Here is a 20,824-nt window from a genome sequence, read left to right on the forward strand (position 1 = left end):
GGGTGGGGCGGCGAGGCAGCCAATGGGCTCCGAGGATGTTTCCCGGAGGCGAAGCCGCCGCGGCCCCTCCCCCGCTGGCCGCTCCGGCTGGGCGCTCGCCGGGCGGGAGAGTTTCGCACCCGGGTGGGAGATGCCGCGCGGGCTCCTTCTCCTCGCAGGTAACGCCGCGCGGGGCTCCCGGCGCTGAGGGGGGGCCCAGCCCCTGCCCCTCCTGCTGCCTGGAGCGCTGGCGGAACCGGCCCGGACGGCGCGGGGAGTGGGGGGCGGGTGCGGCGACGGCGGCGGCGGGGCTGAGGGCCGGGCCGGGACAACCCCCTCGGCGGCGGCTGCTGCCAGGACAAAAGGGGAGCGGCGAGCGGGGCAGGGCCGCCGCGAAACTCCCGGTGGTGCTCGCCCGCCCCGCCAGCCTCGCCCCTGCCCGCCCGCCGGCCGCTGTCTTCCCCGGAGGGCTCCTTCCCCGGGACCGCCCGCCGGGCGGCCGGGACGCCCTCAAGTTTGCGGGGCCGTTGTGACCGCTCGGTGCGAGCCTCCCCGCGGCGCCCGCTCTCTCCGGCGGGACCCGGAGCTCTGTCCCCCCCCGCCCCCCCCCCCCCCCCCCCCAGCTCGGCGGGGGGGGCTGTCCGCGGTGGGTCGGTGGGGCCGGGCCGGGGTCGGCTCGGTGTCGCCTGTCCCTGGAGAGGGCGGCGCGGGGGGCGCGGTCCTGGCAGCCGCCTGTGAGCCGGTCGGAAACGGGAGAGCTGTTCGGGCCGGCGCTCGGAGGGACGTGCGCGGCGGCGGGGGGTCGCGGTCCCTCGTGGGTGCTCAGCCCGCCCGGGCGGTTCACGCGTTGCCCTGGCAAAGGGAGCCCCCAGGGTCTAACCAGCACCGCGGGGAGAGGACTGGGAGCAAACGGGCATCGGATACAGAGAAAAGCGGCATGGGAGAAACTTTCCGGGCAAAATGAATCTTGAGGAGTAGATGAAATGTTTTAATTGCGTAGCGGGCATTGATGCTGCGTCTGTGCAGGAGCAGCGCAATGCACTTCTCTCTGATTGCAGCCTTGCTTTTAGTCTTTGTTTTTGTCAAACCAAGAGCACAAGGCTGAATTACTTTGAGGAAGGGCTTTGCTTGTAAAGTGGTTGGTCTGCTTTGCTCTGCTCCATTCTCTCTGAGGTTACACAGCTCCGCGTTGCTGCCTTTACCTGAATTTGGGAGCACTGCTATACAGTCCCCAAAGGGAAAAGGGGCACTGGTGTGACAAGGAGTGTCACCACCGCCTGAGGGTGTGCATGTGAGATATCCGTGTGCACAGAGATTGGGAATACGTGGAGACTGGAATTTAGCATTGCAAACAGAAAGCTACAAAGCAATTGCCTTAGCAGTGCTAATGGTCAGGTTTGTTCAAGAAGCCCAATGACTGGAGCTTTTTTCTAGACTGTATGTGAAGACATCAAATGCAATGTTTTCAGGAGTGCAACAGTTGATTTAAAAAGCCAATAAATAAGAAAGTGTGAAGGTGGGCTACTAGATGTGCCTATCATTCTTGGGTCTTACAAAGAAAAACTTTGTATTCTGCCCTGCTTTTACTGTAGTTTTCCATTTGTAACCTCCTCCAGCTGCCATTTATAGTAGCACTTGATAATAAGACCACTCACAGTACTGTGGGAGCACCAGAGAAGCAGAGGCAGAGGAGCTGCCCAGGCGGAGGGCTGGCTTTGGAGCATCAGAAGAGACCCTTCCAAGTAAAGGTGGTTCATGGGTAAACCTCCAGCCTTAGTACCTCCACACTGATGTACCACTTAGTGCTGTTGGATTGCATCATCTTTTTCATCTACCTGAACAACCTCATAAGCCCATGAGTACAGCAGCAGAATTTAGCTTATACAGTCCTTGTGGCGTGCTGAGTGATCTAGTGAGCGCTACTTCGGTCTTCGCTGTACGCCTCTTGTTGTCTCGTTGTTTGAATTGTTGACATTTAGGGCCTAGTCCATTAACTGTCATCTGTATATGTCTGCTTGTGATGTTTGTATGAATTCCCTTTATAGGCTGTGTGTAAGACTATGTCCTTTAATTCGATTAACAGAAGAGAGTTGAGCTGGTTTTGCAATTGATGATGTTTGGTTTTCACACTCAGAAGGAAATTATAGTGCTTATCATTCTCTTAAGAACTTTATAAATGCTCCACAGTCTCCATGATGCCCCTGTTTGTTATACTAGAAAAGAACAGTAAGAATCAGGAAAACAGTGATTTGCTCAAGGTTTTAGAATTTGCCTGTGCCAAAGCTTTAACTTAGAATTTCTTGGCTTTATCTCTGTGCTCCAATCATGAGAAACTGTGCCTTTCTTCCACATTTGAAGTACAAAATTATGTTTACAGATGTTCCAGTAATTATGAAACACACTGAGAGAAAAAAATGTTAGGTTGTATGAAACTTCATTCTTCTCTCCCAACCCAACTCTCCATTTTTAAGTTCTTTTCTAGTGAAATGCAACTATAACTGCATTTGTATGTATTTCTTTCAGACTTGCAGCCAACATAATGCTGAAGCTCCCAACTTGGAACAAGCATTTCACAGAATGGCACAAACAGAACCTAATCTGGACCATGACGTATCATGGTTTCTCCTTCCGTCATACTGGGCTAAAATGGTTGTGGCATTAATTTCCTTCCTCTGTTTTGCTAACAGCTATGATGGAGATTTTGTCTTTGATGATTCTGAAGCCATCATCAATAATAAGGTTTGTCTTTCTTCTTTCCCCCCCCGTGCTCTGACATAAATGGTCATAGGAGAAAAAATGACAGCAGTTATCTAGGTAGGCCCAAAATATTCATCCTAGTAAAGACCTTCCTTCCGATATTCCTTTTTTTGAAGCTTATTTTTCTGTTTTGTTTTATTGGATTTTTTTAAAGTAAGATTTATTTAAGATTGACAAACAAGCTGCACAGCAGTGCTCTGAAAAGCTAGAAGCTTAAGTACACTTAACAAAATCTTAGTCCTAAAGCTGTTTGAATAACATGACATGGGTTCTAATGCATAAACAAAAGAGTGAACAAATTAAACAGCTTTTTTTTTTTTTCTCTCAGAATGTGTCTCCTTTCATTCTTTTCCAAGTGAGGTGCTCTGCTTAAGGAGTCTTGATATCTGGTCAAGGGGAAGGGAGCTCTTTTTGCCATACCAAATGGACTTTGCTTGTCATCTAAGAAACCATTATCAAGGCTTGCAGCAAATTTTGATGTGATGTTTAGTAACACTTATTCACAGAGTACCTGCACATCAGGACTTCTTATAGATCTAATTTTATGCTCATTTCTAAGTCAGTGAGAGTATGCAGTAGACTTTTCTAATACCCGTTGATGTTAATAGGAGATTTTTTTCAGTATCTTCTTAGGGTGACAGATGAATAAGCCCAATAAATAAACTTACTCTGGTTGCAAGATACATAATGTGTCACTAAGTGGTTGTAGAGTGCAGGGGTTCTCCAGCTGTGATTTATACCATAAAAGTGTTACGGGAGCAAGGAAAGCTTCCTCTTCCTGTGCTCCTTCCCCTCTTAAAAATTCCCGTGACAACAGTATTTTTTGAAATAGAGGTAGAGTATTCCTGTGCTCTACTTTAAAACTGATCATACATGCAATGAACAGTCCTTGAAAGGCTTAGAAATTAACATGTGACTCGAACAAACCTCTTGCTAGATTCTTTTGACTTTGACTTTGAGAAGTAGAGTGTCTTCAGTTGCTGAGACACTTCATGCAATAACATGTAGCAGTTAGTGAGCCTGTGCTCGTGAGTGGGTCTTGGTGTTACAGCTCTTATGCTGTTCTGGAAGGTACTTAAATGTTTGGAAAGAGAAGTACAGGGTAAAAAGAGTTGCCCTCATCTGTTGGTTCTGTTTTCCTGAAGCCATAGGTTTACAAGGAGGATAATCTGGAGACTCATACCGCTAGAAGAACACAATTCACATATTTTTGCCTTGCACAAGATTTAGAGGCAATTTATCGCAATGTGCCTTTTAGAATCCCACAGAATTACTGTTTTCTTAGACAAATTTGTATTATGCTTGTGTAACTCATCATACCTTGAGTTATAAATATATGGGGGGAAAATGCATCTGCCAAATTGGAAATAAATCTCAAAGCTTCTAAGAGAATACTATAGACTTACTAAGACCCTACAGTGATTTTTTTTTTTTTTTTTTTAAGAACCATATTTTAAATTACACAGCTCCTGGCAATGTTTCATTCTGCAAAGTTTTATTTGGGGCACAATTATAATATTTTAATTTCCTGAAAGAATGAACAAAAGACTGATGTTGAAACAAGGCAGGTTGTTTTGTTCATATGCAATTTCCACACTTGTAATCTTTCTCCATTTCTTTCAGTCTTTACTTTCAAAATGTTTCGATTTATCTATGCAACACAACAACCTGCACCAGGATTATAGCTGTTGGCAATGCTGAGAAATTCAGCCAACTGCTTAAATAGATTAATTCATATCTAGTCTGTGTATTTGAAAAACTGAGAGGCTTATGCTATTTTTCGCATCAAAATCCTCTATTATTCCCTAGAAATTAAATGAGATTTTTGTGACAGTATCATTTTAACACAGGGGTCATATGAATATATGGAAATGCAAAATTCACGGGAAAAATGCAGAGACAACAAGTTTACCAGTTTAATGGGGAGGGAGAGCATCTAGCAAAGGCACAGTTTATTAAACAAAATATAGCATATTTTATTCCTATTCGATAGGAGAGGCAGCAGGTGAAGTAATTTTGTAGATTTACTGAGCATTACTATACCAGTATTTTCCTGGGTACCACACAGTGATCTTTCTGTTAATTTACTAGCTACCACCACCACTCCAATCTTTTTTTTTTTTTTTGCGAAAGATACACTGTTAGTTGACCCCATGCCTACTGTATCGTGGAACATTATGTTATTAGATTTTATTGCCTTTCAAGGCTGTTTTCCAGATGCTTTCTTGTCATTTTAAGCAGCATTTTAACTGGTACACAACAGTGACTTTTGTCTTTATTTACTAGCTTGGCAAGACAAAAAGTTGAATTAGGAGCTTCAGACACAATGTGTCATTTCCATAAGCCTTTATACAGAAAAACTGACCTTTCTTCCAGTATTGAACTCTGCTGTCTGTAAGCTGCTCCTAGTCAAATATTTAGAGATCCTTTGATATCTACTTTCCGTTCTTAAAGAGAAAATCATAATGTAACTTTTAAACAGCTGTGCCACTCAGAGCAAACCATTCCTATTTTAGGGTAAGTCCATTGAGTGAGAAGATTAATGTAAGAAACTTTCTCACAGAACTTGGATACAAGAGCAAGATACATGACTGAAGATTTTTAGGTCATATGGAAGTGTGATCTAATTGCTAAGTAATTCCATGTATTCAGCTTTTCCTGCATTCTTCCTATGGAAGACAAAAGAAGACTGATTCTAGCGGAAAGGGAAATCTAGCCTTGCACATTTCAAATATATTTCTCATCTTGAGTTATTGAAGACCATCTGTGACATAGAAGACATACTTTTAAAATTTTTATACTAAAGAAAAAATCTCTTTTTTCATAGTCCCTTTCTTTGGCGAATGTACATAAGGAGCAGTGCTGTTGGTTGGAAAAGCACTCTGAGGGCCACAATGCCCACAAACAGCTGTCCCCTGCAGAGTACAAAGACTTCAGGAGATGTTGGTGTAGAACCCAGTCCCCACTTGCCCCTGGAAAAGCAGCTATATTGATTTAATGGGCTGCTGGTTGAGTGCACTCCTGCTCTGAGAGTCAAATTATGACCTTTAGGGTTAGTGCATACCAGTGAGGAACGGAACAGGAATTTAGGTGCCTAAGGCCAAAATTGCAGTCCAGGGAGAAGAAACAAACTTGTAGCTATTGCTTGGCAGTAGAAACATCTGTGAGAGAGTGAAGAAATTTTGCACCTTGATAATTCTTAAACCCAGATTGGAGCCCTGTGAGTCTTCATTTCTTAAGATTTTCCCTGAGGATGCCTTAATTGACAGCTGCAGTATAGGATTTTTCAAAAACTACAGTGTTAGCCTGCTGTCTTTTCTGTGTATTGATTAGTAACCTATTAGAGAATGCTTCACTTCATTTGACAATGTGCGAGGATTTTTAGCCCACTTCCCCTTCCTATTTTTTTTTTTTAACCAGTTGTCTAATACTGGCCAAATTTGATCAAGTGATAGAAATAAATCTCTTCATGGATTTTTTTTTATTTTTGGATGGATTGCAAGTCAGAATGTGTTAAGAGAGAAGCAAGAAAAATTGAGTTATTTTAAGTTCAGTGTAGCAGCAGCCAGTCAGCACGGCCCAGACATTTGGCTGTACCTTGGGACTAGCAGTGGTATGTGTTCTCTCTTGCCTTGTTGGCAGGCCAAAAATGCTAGCTAAGGATGAAATGGAAGATACTGGAGACCACAGGAGGTGCTCAAGGTACTGTAGAAGCAAGTGAGATGGCAGCAGCATTTGAGAGGAACTGGAGTTAGTGAACCAAGGGTATTGTAATGTGAGAATCTTGTAAGTAGATGGAGATGTAGGAGGAATAAGACATAGGACACCAGGCTTTGTAAGACCTTTCATGGGTTTAACAACCCTGTTTGTCTCCTTACTTGTGTTTGTATTGGCTTGTTAATCTGCTTTGGCTTGTTGGTCTCTTAAACAATTTCAGGGGATAAGGTGGGAGTAGAGTAACTTGTGGTTGATTGCAGGTGTAATACCAGCACTTACACAAAAGCTATTTATTTGCTAGTACAATTTTGTTCTTAGGTTCTGTCTTAAGTGTATTTAACCTGCACATTTGCTATAGCATAAATTGGTATTTAAATGACCCAGGGAAGCAGGAGGATAGGGGTAAGTACAAGATGAATATGTTAGTTTGAGCTTCCCAGCTTGTCCTCACAGAAAACTGAGGTGGATGCTACAAAGGTCCTTATTTTTTCCTCTTCAAAGTGTGTGTTTTCCATTCAATAGTCTAGGTTATTTGGATTTTTTCATTATCAGCATGGCTTTAAGATAAAAGGGAAGAGTGGACTTTTCCTCTGCAGTGTTTTTTCTTAATAGTCCCCTACCCCACCCCAAATTAAAATAATTCATTACTTTTCTGTCTTCTGCTATTCATCTTTTAGAGCAGTACATAGATATTTTGATTCTTGGTTTCATGTATTAAGAGCTTTTTTTTAAAAAAGCTATTTGAATAGTGTCCTGTGCAAAGTAAGGCTTCAAAAAGAGCTAATTGTTGTTTTCTATCTTTAGCCTCCTTGCTTTCATGTTTTCATTAGTAGTTGTGCTACTGACACTGGTAGAAAAGTAGCTATTTGCAGCAGGTTGTAGTTGGCCTCCTTCACAAGATAACCTAGATCTAAAATCAAAGGCTTTTTACAAAACTATAAGGTAAAGGGGCTTTTTATGTGTTTCATATCTCAGCTATTGACCAGATTATCAACTGATATGAATACGCACAGGTCTAGTAAATTTCATGTAGTTGTGCCTACTTACAGAATCCAAGGATCTTGGCCTCTGTAATGACAGGCATCCAAGACATGACCGTCACTGCAAACTTGGGTACCTTGACAAATGTCAGTAGTGAGCCAACAAAACATCTGCTATGTCCATGTTAGCATGAGCTTGTATTAGTTAGGACTTGTTTGTGTTTTAGTGGCTTTGAACAAAACACAAATGTTAAGAATCTGGTAATTCATGATGTTTCCTTTCAGGACCTCAGGGCAGAAACCCCACTTGGTGACCTGTGGCATCACGACTTTTGGGGTAGCAAACTGAGCAGCAATACCAGTCATAAGTCATATCGACCACTAACTGTCCTAACTTTCAGGTGAGACTTGTCTTTCTGCTCAAGGTCTGATTATTTTTTTTTTAACATATATTGGCTCAATTGATTATAGGGAGGACACAACAGAAAAGGAGAGAGACAAAGTAGCTGAAGGGTAGTTGGATACCTTTGCTGAATATGATTTTTCTGTTCGCTACCTTAATCTCAAATTGAGTTTTAATTTTCAAATTGTTTCTCTCCCAAAGTATATATTATTTTGTCATTCTGTATTTCAATGATTCAATTTCAGAGATTGCATCTTATGCTTTTATGTACCTCAGTACTAGGGACAGTATGGTTCAGTATGTAGGTCACATCATCAGAGAACTAGGAAGTGTATGTTCCCTTCACTTAGCCATGCTGCCACTTACACTGCTATTGTAGTTGCTGTTCTCTGCTTTCCTGGTGATCTGTCAAATGATTTTTTTATAAATAGCATCAATCTACCATTGCCTTTTGCCACTAGGTCACTGAATAGTCTTCCCACCTCTTCCCCCCTGATATTCTAACTTCAAGTGAGTGTTTGTCTGAGAATCCTAGTGAGACATATGTCTGTCTGTATATATAACATGCTGTTTTTCTCATATAACTAAAGGTTTATGAGGATTACTTCTGTAGATGCCTAGCTCATGTTTTTTGCACAAAGATTTGAGCAAGCAGTAGACCATGTAGAAACTGGGTACAGTAATGCAGAGAATCTTTGAAGACTTAGTCTTAAGCTTCTTTATTTTCTCAATGCAACTCACTGGTTCCATAGTTGTGTCCAGACTAAGCCAGGGACTAAGTGATTGCGTAAGAAGTACTCCTACTCTTAGTCCTCATATTCAAGCAAAAACTTTGACTCTTGAGTGCAGTGTCAGTGTTTTAAGTACTTAGCAGTATGGGTTTCACTGTCTGTTGGGCTTTCTTCACATTTTCATCAAGGAAAATATGCAACTGAATGGAATGTGTCAGAGTCTTAAACCTATTAAAGCTTTCAACACATGCTTTCCTTTCTTTTCAAGGTCTCTGTGGTATATTCCATCTCTAGTAACATCCTGGTTAGTTTAAAGAGCGAACTGGGATACAGTCATTACTATATCTGAAAATATAGATGAGCATGTGGAGATGGTCCATAAAATGCTATTTTTGCAAGTAAGAAATTGGTTTTCTTAATTTCCCTAAGCTCCAGCTTTTATGTGTATCACATTTATAATAGGTTAGGGTCTTTTAAATAGATTTCACTTAAGCCAGATGCAGACTGACCAAATGAACTGTATAAAATCCCCTATCCAAACTAAGTTTCTGTGTATCTCACCTACTGATAAAAGCATATGAATAATAAGAAGGTGTTTCTCCCTTTTCCCTCTCCATTTTATGGCAGAGTTCCTATCCTGAATAGGGTTTTAGACTGAATTTTCACTTACACTTCCTTCTGGTTCTGATACTTGCATGAAACATCTCTCTAACCAGTCTCACAGCTTAATTACTAAGATGCGCTAACTGATTGCTTTCTGGATTGATACTGCTTGTACCCAGATGGTTTCCACATCATCAGTACAAATGCTAGGACATTTTTCAGCTACAGTGTCAGTGGATATCATAGTCTCAATGCTTACTAGTTTCCTCACTGTGTGGATTTAATGAAAATAATTTCATCAGGTTGTTTTTGGACATAGTTTCTCTTAAGCCCAAGGGTATCTCCCCACTAGGCTGGGTTGTATTTCCGCAGGACACCCCTGCGTTACAACACTGAAGTTATGTTGCTGACCAAAAGCCAGTTCTAAGTAACGGTAGGTATGATTAACATAACAGCATTAACATATGTCTTTGGAGAGGATAGATATTATGCTGAATATGGTATCCCATATGAATACCTCTGAGTTAAGATCAGGGCATTGTTTCTGGCTGACTGTGGGGGCTAAGTGGTAATACCATACATGCTGGGGTTTGCTGGTATTTTTCAGAATGTTTTTTTTTGTGTGTGTGGGTCCAATATGATCTTGCTATGGGGTTGCTTAGGTTTTCTGTTTGCATATCTCTTACCATTGATATAATTCCTAGCCTTGATGGTTTTGTTTCTATATAGAATTAATTACCTTTTTGCTGGAGGCTTCTACCCAGTTGGTTTCCATGTCATCAATATAATACTGCATTGTACTATCTCAGTGTTGATGGTTGATGTGTTCTCGATATTATTGGGTGGACTGCAATTCACTAATAAAGGAAGAAGGCTAAACCTGGCTCCAAAGACATCTCTTCTAGCTGCTTTGCTGTTTGCTGTACATCCAGTGCACACAGAATGTGTAAGTACTGAATAATTAGCTCCAACAATTTATATCTTAGAAGTTCTTGACCATCTTAATTAATTCTGACATAGCCTTATAGTCTACACACAGCTTTTATATATTCTTAACGCTTCTCTTGGCACATGTCTTATGCGAACAATCAAATATTATGGTTAGCACATCCATAAGTTTGTTATTCCACAGGGCTGGACCTTATTAAAGAAGATAAATCAAATCATTTAAGTACAATAACTAAAGAAAGATAGCCCTAAACTACAGAGTTTCCCTAATTATTGGATTAAGAATTCATTACTAGATACATTAGCTCATGAACAGCCAAGGAGAATGGAGGATAAACTGAATGCAAATGCATAACCACATTTCATTTCCAGTTGCTTTGGTAAAAAAACAGGGAGATAGAAAATTGGAGTAGGGATATTATATGAACTCTGTATGTGACTGTATTAGAATATTGCATCCAGTTTTGAATACATGCTGCAAGGAGGACATTGGGTAAAATAGAGAGGGCTCAGAAGAGCCATGAAAATGATTAAAGGACTGGAAATCATCCCGTGTCATGAAAGATCGAACACCATGGGTTTATATTTTTAAGATGGAGAAGATTAAAGGATTTTTTTTTTTATCACAGTCTGTAATTATGTACATGGAGAACACAAATTTGATAGTAGTAGGCCCTTTAAAGTGCAGACAAAAGCATAACAGTGGCTGGAAGCTGAAGCTGTAAAGACGCAGAATAGAAACATGGCACATGCATAGCAACCAATTAAAATACCTGACCAAAGATCAAAGTCCTTGTATGGAAAATCTAGTGAAGAGGAGATGGTTTTCTTAAAAAGCTCTATTGCACTCATCACTAAGAAGATCACTAAGAAATCCCTTATGCCAGTGGGCTTGCAGGATGTGGTCCCTGATTGCTTGATCTTGTAATCATGAATAAATGAAACAATCACAATGCAGGAATCATTTTTTTAGAGTTTGGAAGGACTGGGCTACTGAAAAAGTACTAACTTTAGCTTTGATCTTTGTGCTAGTAATGAACATTGACTCCTCAGTGCACCTTATTCTATATATTTTTCATTTATTTACAATATGCCATGGTTTTGGCTTTTTTCATTTGCTTTGCACATGATTGATGGGGAAGAGGTTATGGAAAGCTAGGCCTCTCAGCCGACTGGGGACCCTGCATGTATTGGAAACCTAGAGATGGTGCAAAGTTACGTATTAGTAATTTGGCAGCTTTTTTTGACAGTATGGCTAAAACATCCTCCCCATCATTCTCTGGTGTTTGCTTGCATGCAGAATAACTTCTTTGTGAGAGTGCATTGTGCTAGTGTCAGAAGGGCCCCTTGTATTTGTTCTCCAAAACCAGTTCTAGATGTCAAAGTGAAGTAAAACAAGTCTTCAGTGCTTTTGGTGTTCTGATATGTAAAGAGAAATTTTACTTGAGTCTTAACTTTGTAATAAACCTACTATTGACTCCTTTGTCATTATTTTCTTCTTCATTCCATTTGACTCTAAAAATATATTTAAATCAGCAGGCAAATATTAATAAGATCTTGGTCATGTCAAATAAATTACAAGTGATACTGTCTGCTTGCATATGTGAGGTTTGAAGACTTGCATATGCTTTGGGCAAACATTGGAAGAAGAGGAAAAAAGTAGCATGCTTACATACTGTCTCTCTTCTAAGATCCAGGAGTGAACAAAGGCCTCTCTAATCATTTACACAGTGAATGATAAATCTTGCTGCACTGAAGCAGTCATGATACTGCTATCATTCTAGCATGAGTGTGTGTCAGGCAGCATCTCCTCAAAAAGCACTCATTATTTTAAAGCTGTGAGTTTTAAGTATCATGACATCCTGTTTTGAAATGAGATGACATATTTTGACATAAAATTGTGAAGAATCTGTCTATTTGCTGCTTTGGATTTTGGTCTATACAGCACAAAACAAACTGTCATGTAAAACAGACCTTGAAAAGTTTAATGCTTTTCAGTACCTATGTAAGAAAAACATCTGTCATTATAATTTTTTCTACCTACAAGTAAACACTCTTGTGGTGTAGTTCTGTCTTCTACAACATGCTTATTCTTTGTAATGAGTGATGAAATACTAAATGAGACATGGACATAAGGATATACCTGATACTAATTTAAAACCATTTTTTTTGTTTACCTTATTAGCAGAAACTATAGGACTGATCCTGCATTTGAGATTGTATCATACTGTTGAAGTCATCTGAGGCTGTATGTGTGTTATTAGCCCCTTAATCTCTTTGTTGTAACAAGTTGACATTTATTTTCAAAATTGTGTCAGTTCACCTTTACTTTTATCTCTATCTGAGAGCAGCTCCTGAAACAGAATGACACTTCATTATTTTCACCTTTCAAAGCACTCCACAGCTACTGAGTTAATTCTCTTAATTCCTCTATAAGATAGACAAAGAAGCAGGGAAGTTAGATGCATGGCTTTGGATAAATCAAGAAGTTTTTCTGAACTGAATTTAGGAGTCCAACAGTTTCTCCTTTTACAGTGCTAAAGTGAAGCTGAGAGTAAAATGGGAGAGTGGATTCAGTCCTACTCTCAAGACTCTATACTTCTCTTTCCTTTCTGATGTTGTTTAGAAATAGTTGTTCCATCATGTCAGATTGACACAAAAAAAACCCCCTTTTCCTAAGGGAGGCTTAGCAGGTGCCTTTAAACAAAATGAAGATACAATTTATCTTTTTACTTTGCTCTTTCTGTGCTACTCACAAAATGAGACAACTGGTGCACTATGCAAGAACCAAAGTTTCTGCTTTTGTCCCTGAAACATCGTCTCAAAAAGTGGATTAAAAAAAACCGCCAAACCTGTAGCTGTTCTGCCCTGCTTCAGAAAGGCCTCTGTGTACATCTTCTGGAAACAGAACTCTGCATTCCAGGAAGTAAGAGCTAGACTGAGAAGTAAGGGGTGTTTCCATGATCCTTGCTCTGGGTTTATGTTCTAGTGAGGTCCCAAGATCAGGGCCTATACAGTCCCCTGCCAACTCCCTGTATCATGATTTCCACAAAAAATTCATGGTGTATCCTCACAGTTGTGTAATTGAGGAATGAAGATCCAGAAATACATCATGCTGTGTCTCAGCAAGTTATTGTAAATTCAGTTTAAGGGCTTGAACCAAAGCCTGTTGATGGCCCTGAGAATGCTCTTGATTTAAATAGGTTGGCACAGATCTGGAGTACAGAGGTCCCAGAATACAATCCTCATTTCTTTTGCGTTAGTACAGCTTCTGTTACAAGGTGCATTTGGAGGTAGCTCTAATGCAATAAATTAAAATAACACAGAAAACTGCTGGAGGGGGGATTTTTTTTTTCCCCCAGTTCTGCAGACTGGAAGTTACTTGTCCACTCTGAGTGTTCAGACTGCAATTTGAAGGCTGGCTTGTCTTCTGAAAGTGGACAGTCTTGATTTGCATTTCAGCAGAGCTGCTGATTTTGTTGGGGTTCAGGATGTTTGCTAAGAGTTCTACTGAAAGGTGACTTGATCCAAAAAACAGATGGAATCAGGCAAAATCTACGTTTTATTCAGTGAGGTCCTCCTTCATTTCTTAAAACAGCAGTTTTTCATAAATTAAAGACAAATCATTTACCCAGTTGATACTAAGCAATACCCAATCAAAATTAGGATGTGGCTTAGAACACTGGGCATTACTAATCCAGTAAACGAGGTTAAAAAAAGGAAAAGTGATACAAAGATATTATTTTATACATTTCACTTTGTATATGTGTGTGTGTACCTTTATCTCAGGTTTTCTAAGAGCAAATTCTGGTAATCTGAAACTTTTTACTTTTTTTTTCTTTTTTCTTTTTTTTTTTTCTAAGGTTGCTGGGATTGTTGGCAGAGCAGACCTACTGTGTGCCCTGTTCTTTTTGTTGTCATTCCTTGGCTACTGTAAAGCATTTAGAGAAAGTAAGCATTCTGTTTGCCCCCTTAATTTTATATTGTGTATATTTTCTGCATTCATACGTTTCAGTGAAGTATAGCAAAACTAAAAATGTCATCTTGATGTGGTTTGAATTTATTAATGTTTATACCCTCATAAAATCTTAAAAAAACCCCAACCGCTTTAGCAGGTATTTATTGTTAGAGGAACTGGAAGGGTTGCTGTCCCTGATTCCTGTTAAACACTTAAAATTATTTTAAGAAAAGTCTGTTTTATAATAGGCTTATTTGTTAAATGTTTTATTGTTTAGAAGCATAAAGAAATATTTTAGTAAGTATTTTAGAAAGAAATCAAACCTATAAATGTATATTCTTAAATATTTTAGTACACTTAATGCCATTATGTTGGAATGGCTTAAATGGGAACAAACTTTAGGAACCTTACTGGTATTTTTAATGAATTGTAAAGAATTATTCATATGAGTAAGCCCTCTAAATTCCTGCAATATGCAAGTGCTGGCATATATATCTGACTATAGTGTTACTCATAAAGTTTTTGTAAGACAGCTGTATTTAACATGAACAATTCCTTTGTAGATGTTTTTTCAAGTGAGCTTTAAGATCTGTTGTATTATTTGATCTGAATGCAGGTTGGCAGTTCAAATACAGTTGTGGAGAAATTGTCTTGGGGGTCTGCTAAGTAAACACACAAGAATACATTAATTCATGATTATGAAAAGCTATACAGGACATGCAATCTGGTATCTGAATGTGCCCCACCACGGGAAATACGGAAATCCTGTGGTGAACCCATGAGGAGCTGTGTTGTGAAGAGCTTGTATAATACCAGTTGAACAGGCGGGGCCTGTAATGTTTAACCAGAGTTGACAGTGTGTTACAGAGGTACCTGATCTGGCTTCAGGTGATCTAGCTTAACAACATAGTCATGGCATCAAAGAGCTTAGTGCAGGCCGAGCGGGATAAGTTAGTCCACAGTGAGCTCTATGATGCTGCAAATAGCTCTTGCTAATTGAGTTTAGATTGTTTAGAACTATTTTGCGTATTTCCACAGCTGATATCATAAGCTTAACTTCATTTTCACCACTTCAAATGGTACTTATGGTAATTCCTGTTCACTTCTGATATTTTTTTCTCCCCTTTGAGTATGTTTCATTTCTTTCAACTGAACTGATAATTTCTTGATGAAAATTGGCCTTGGGATCTTGCTTTCTCATGTATTCTTTTCTTATCTATTTTACTGGGTATGATTGTGCTTTGATGTTTCTTCCTCTTAGTGCTAGAGTAAATTAGACAAATCAAAATATTGGCTATGTGCTTTCCAGTTTGTTGGTACAGGTAGACCTATATGGCAGGGGTAATAATCTTTGCTTGAAGAACTCGAGAGCCAAATTCTTAGGATGACCATTGGAGACTTTTATGTAGGAGTCTTTAATTATTTTGTTATGGAGGACATCTCAGGAATGATTAAGAATGTGATGTGTACACTGGTTAGGGATATTCTGAGTGCTTGTACAACTTGCAAAGGACAGTTTGATAGCTTTTAGATGTCAGTATCATTTTAATAGTATTCTTGTACTGAAATTCTTGTCATTGATACAGAAGAAGGAAAATGTTGTGGAGATGATACTAAGCAGCACTTAGTATTTTTTATTGGACATTACATCATAATAGGGTTAGAGCTGTGTCTCTTAAGCAGTTTTGTCAAGGAAGACTACAGTCTGCCAGCATAGTTGTGCCTTTTGTTTTTCAGATCAGTTTTCAATGTTTACTGTCACCTTCACTGCCTGCTTTTTCCTCAGCAACTTCTTAAAGAAATTTAAATTTTTTTCTGTACTCAAGAATTTGTATCCAAGTTACATACTTGAGTCTCTCCCAACAGTTTCCGCATTTTGGGTAGCTTGGTGACAATTTCAGGTTCTTGCAGATCCTATCTGGCACATCCTAAATGAGAGAATGAAAAGTTATTTCCAGCACTGTGGAGAGCACTAATAAGTTCTTTAGCAGATCTTGCATGGAGCCTGAAAGGAGAAGCTCAAGCTTCAGAGTATTTCTTTCCTCTGAACCTTACATGATTTGCTGCAGGCTGATGAGCAATGTGACAAAACCCAGACATTTCAGAGTCAAGGTTTCAGGTCAGAATGATTGTGGTCTGAAAACTGATTTTGAAATGCCTGGGTGAGATTCATTGCTCATCCTGGATGTGCCTTGCTGTGAAAATCATTAATTTGTAAATAGAAAAGTGGGTGAGATAGAATACAGTAGGCTATTTCGGTTGGAAGGGACCTACAGCGATCATCCAGTCCAACTGTCTGACCACTTCCGGGCTGACCAAAAGTTAAAGCATGTTATTAAGGACATTGTCCAAATGACTTTTAAGCACTGACAGGCTTGTGGCATCAACTACCTCTCTAGGAAACCTGTTCCAGTGTTTGACCACGAGAGGGTAAAGAAATGCTTCTAATGTCCAGTCTGAATCTCCTCTGATGCAGCTCTGAACCATTACTGCATTGGGTACCAGGGAGAAGAGCTCAGCACCTCCCTTTCCACTTCCCCCCATCAAGAAGCTGTAGAAAGCAATGAGGTCGCCCCTCAGCTTACTTTTCTCCAAACTAGACAAGCCTGTGAGGTCCTTAGCTACTCCTCATAGGACATTCCTTCCGGCCCTTTCACCAGCTTTGTTGCCCTCCTCTGGACACATTCAGGGACCTTCACATCTTTCTTAAATTGTGGGGCCCAGAACTGCACACAGTACTCAAGGTGAGGCCGCACCAATGCTGAATACAGCGGGATAATCACCTCTTCTGACCGGCTGGTTGTGCTGTGTTTGATGCACCCCAGGATGTGGTTTGCCCTCTTGGCTGCCAGGACACACTGCTGGCTCATACTGAGCCTGCTGCTGACCAGCACCTCCAGATCCCTTTCTGCAGAGCTGCTCTCCAGCCACTCCTCTCCCAGTTTATACTTGTGCCCGGCATTACTCTGTCCTAGGTGCAGAACCTGGCATTTCAAGTTGTTAAATTTCATCCCATTAATCACAGCCCAGTGATTCAGTCTATCTAGATCCCTCTGCAAAGCCTGTTGTCCCTCAGGAGGGTCAACAGCACCTCCCAATTTGGTATCATCACCCCACTTGTTAATAGTGCATTCAGCTCCTGCATCCAGGTTGTTGATAAAGATATTGAGCAGAACTGGCCCTGGAATAGAGCTCTGAGGAACACTGGTGATGCCAGTCACCAGCCAGATGTAGCCCCATTCACTACAACCCTTTGAACTCTGCCTTTCAACCAGTTCTTCACCCAGCACACCATGAACCCACTCATCCCACGGTTGGACATGTTGTCCAGAAGGATGCTGTGAGGGACAGTATCAAAAGCCTTACTAAAATCCAGAAAAACTACATCCACCTCCTTCCTTTCATCCACTAGGCGGGTGACCTTATCATAGAAAGATATCAAATTAGTTAAACAGGAGTTCCCTTTGTGAACCCATGTTGACTGTGCCTGATGGTTGCATGATTCTTTCAACGCCTTTCAATAGCACTCAGTATAATCTCCATAACTTTTCCAGGAACTGAGATTAGAGCAACAGGTCTGTAGTTCTGTGGGTCTTCCCTCATACCCTTTTTGCAGATTGGAATAACATTGGCTAGCTTCCAGTCAGCAGGAATGTCCCCAGACTCTCAAGACCTTTGTTAGATGATCAAGAGGGGTCCTGCTATAACATCCACTAACTCCCTCAGTACTCCGGGATGAATCCCAGATTGTCTCCACCACCAGTATCCCTACAGACTTGACCTTCAGCCTCATAAGCCAGCTGTGTTTCATCTTGTGTCCATTATGTGTGTGGTATTCTCAGGCTTTTCTGGGTGAACCTTCAGGAGGTTTCCCTGCTTCATCAACTTAAGCATCTAACTTGGGCATGCCACTTAAAAGCCTTTTCTCCCTGTTCCTTCTGTGTAGTCACTGGAAAGAGATAGACTCCTTTTGATGGCCAGTCAGAGGAATAGCTTATCTTAGGCACTTGCAGTCATCTTCTAGAGGTACCAAAATCTATCAATTGTGTAGAAGCTTAGGAGGACTAGGCTTGTAACTTAGGGTGCATTTCCATTGTCACTTCAATTGGACAGAAGTGCAGGAGGCTGCTAAAATGGAGCAATCTAGCTTCCTTTTATCATAGATCATAGAGCAAATTAGGTTGGAAGGAAACTATGGAGGTCACCTCTAGTCTAAAAGCTTAAAGCAGAGTTAACTTCATAGATCAGATTGCTCTGGGCAATCTCTGCCAGTGAGTTCCAAAAATCTTTAAGGATGGCGGGAGGGCGGGGGGGGGGGGACACATGACCAGTTTGCCTAAGCCTCTTTTTCTATGTTATATTCTTCAGCCTCCTAACCATCTTAGTGGTTCTTTAGTGGGATTCCAGGTTGTTGATGTGTTTCCTGTACTGGACACCACACTGAACACAGTACTCCTGATGTGGCTTCATAAGAGCTAAGTAGGGAGGAACAACCACTTTCCCTGACCTGCTGGGTATGCTGTAGCTAGTACAGCTCAGTGTGCATTTAACCTTCATTGCTGCAAAGGCACACGACTGACTCATTGTGAACTTGTCAACCAGGAACTCCACATCCTTTTCTGCACTCCTCAGCCTGGACTGTTGCATGCGTCCTGTCTTTGATTTTCATCAGGCTTTTCTCAGACCATTCCTCCAGCTTGTCATGGTCCCTCCAAACCGCAGTCCTGTTCTCCACTGTACCCATGTATCCTCTAGCTGAACCCCACCAATCACCACAACCAGTTTTACTTTCTGCCCTTGCTATAATTTTTTTCCTTTGGGAAGGGAGATTGGTCCAACCCATCAGGCAGCTGTTTGAACATTAGTGTCTGTATAGGAAAGGATAGTGTCTGGATTAGAAAGAGCAGCTACAAAGAGAAGGGAGGCTCTCTCTTCACAAGGAGCCACATGGAGAAGACAAGAGGCAATGGGTACAAGTTGCACTGGGAGAGGATTCACCTTGATGTAAGAAAGAAAGTGACAACAGTCACTGGAACAACCTCTCCAGAGATGTGGCAGAGTCCCCATTACCAGAGGTTTTCACAATGCAACTGGACAAGGTGCTAGGCAATCTCATCACGGCTCCCTTTCCCACAAAAGGTTGGACTAGATGATCTTCGGAGGCCTCTTCCAACCTGGGCTGTTCTGTGATTCGATGTTTGTATGAAAGGCTTTAGGAAAAGGTAACCAAATATGGGGAACTGGCTGTAGCAGAATATGACTTCTCATTGGTTTGTTGTATTAAAGTAAACATGAAGTTTTACCCTTGGATGCCTCCATTTTGGTGGTATGAATTTCCTTTTGTGAACAGTTCTTCTAGTCATTCACAAATAATAGGATAAATCAGGAGTATAAAGACCTTTTTATCTGAGTTTAGCTGACTTTGATTCTGCATAGATTGAGGGAGTCAAAGACTGCAAAAACTGTCTTAGTTCCATATGTAAGCTGATCTCACTCAGTATAGGTAAAGAACAAGCATTTTAAAAATACGCACATACAGTTTAAAAAGCAGACTTAAACAATGTCTCCTAAGCAAAGAAAAAACACCCTTTCTCCGCTCAGAATGTTTTCCTTCTGCTGGCAAATCCATGAGATCCAGAAAGTCTCTGATACCATCAGTGCACACTGATAATTCTAGTCCAAGTTAAGAGTTGGTATTGCATCACTTTCTAGGTCAGACCAAGACAGTAATTTATCTTTTGGAATAGTCTTTGTTAGTAAGAAAGAGGGGGAGAAAACAACCAAGAACTCCTCCATGCATTCCATTGCATCAGTCTTATGTTTCTAATCAAATACAGCTGCTTTATGATGATCCTACAGAAAAGTGGAATCTACTAGTTTGTTCTAACATCCTATTTCCTTTTGTCCTGCTAGATTTTTATATATTAAGGGCAAGTGTGACCCTAAACTGTAGGTCAACTGCATGTGTCATTGTTTCTGGATTTGACTGTCACATTTATATAGTACTTAGGTCACCAGCTTTTTACAAGCAGTAAGAGAAGAACTATCAAAGATGGATGTTTAAAATTGTTATTAATAGATGCATGGTAGCATGACTCCTTTGGAATGCTTAAAAGAGGGTAAAACTCTAAGGCCTTCGGGACTTGTGGACTGCATTTGTATTGTCTTTCAAATACAGTTACCAAGACATGTTTGATGCCAGTTTGCTTTTACTGATGAACTTTGAGTGAGCATGAGAGTAAAACAAACACTGAAAAGCCTGAGTTGATGCTACTGATATGGTTGTGTCCTCAATAACATAGACTGTTTTGTCACCAGCAGCATCCCAATGCTACTATCTGGCAGATAGATTGTCTAAGTCTTCCATAAAGAACCTGATTATTCTTGCAACAAGGCAATGTGAGATTTGTGTAGTCATTCCAGAAATCTGTGTTTCACTAGCATAGGTGTATTGTTGAACTGTCATTCTTGGTCTTCTCTAAAGGAGACAAAAGCCATAGAAGAGAGACTGATTTGGTTAGTGCTTATTTTCACCTGATGTCTGAGTGAATGAATGTAAGAATTTCTTTTTGCTTGGGAGTAAGGACTCATAAAATGTCTGAGGAGGATTTGAGGGTACTGTGGGGAAGATAGATATAGATATATATATATATATATTACTGAAAACAATTAGGAGATCAGAAGAATATCAGTGTCAGACTGGAAAACTTTCGAAGGAAAATAATGGGTTTTGTAAAGCTCAGGATAT

At 40.6% G+C, this 20,824-nt stretch overlaps 1 protein-coding gene across 8 annotated transcripts in view; it reads left to right on the top strand.

Moving 5' to 3' along the window:
* The first annotated feature begins 66 nt into the window (after window positions 1-66).
* The window catches only part of TMTC4 (transmembrane O-mannosyltransferase targeting cadherins 4), a 71,945-nt gene continuing 51,187 nt past the window's right edge, over window positions 67-20,824 (top strand). For 3 of the 8 annotated variants that reach the window (XR_012627597.1, XR_012627598.1, XM_074859341.1), the window contains exons 1-4: window positions 2,503-2,718; window positions 7,719-7,834; window positions 9,900-10,116; window positions 13,982-14,069. Coding sequence is in view for 6 of the 8 variants with exons in the window: in XM_074859341.1 (XP_074715442.1) it covers window positions 2,557-2,718; window positions 7,719-7,834; window positions 9,900-10,116; window positions 13,982-14,069 (583 nt within the window). In the remaining 2 variants the exon portion in view is untranslated. Of the gene's footprint in view, window positions 159-2,379; window positions 2,401-2,502; window positions 2,719-7,718; window positions 7,835-8,884; window positions 8,966-9,899; window positions 10,117-13,981; window positions 14,070-20,824 lie in introns of those variants that run through there. The other 5 variants (XM_074859342.1, XM_074859343.1, XM_074859344.1 and 2 more) reach the window with 5 other exon arrangements.

Source organism: Strix uralensis, chromosome 2 (assembly GCF_047716275.1).
Source record: "Strix uralensis isolate ZFMK-TIS-50842 chromosome 2, bStrUra1, whole genome shotgun sequence".
Lineage (NCBI taxonomy): Eukaryota > Metazoa > Chordata > Aves > Strigiformes > Strigidae > Strix > Strix uralensis.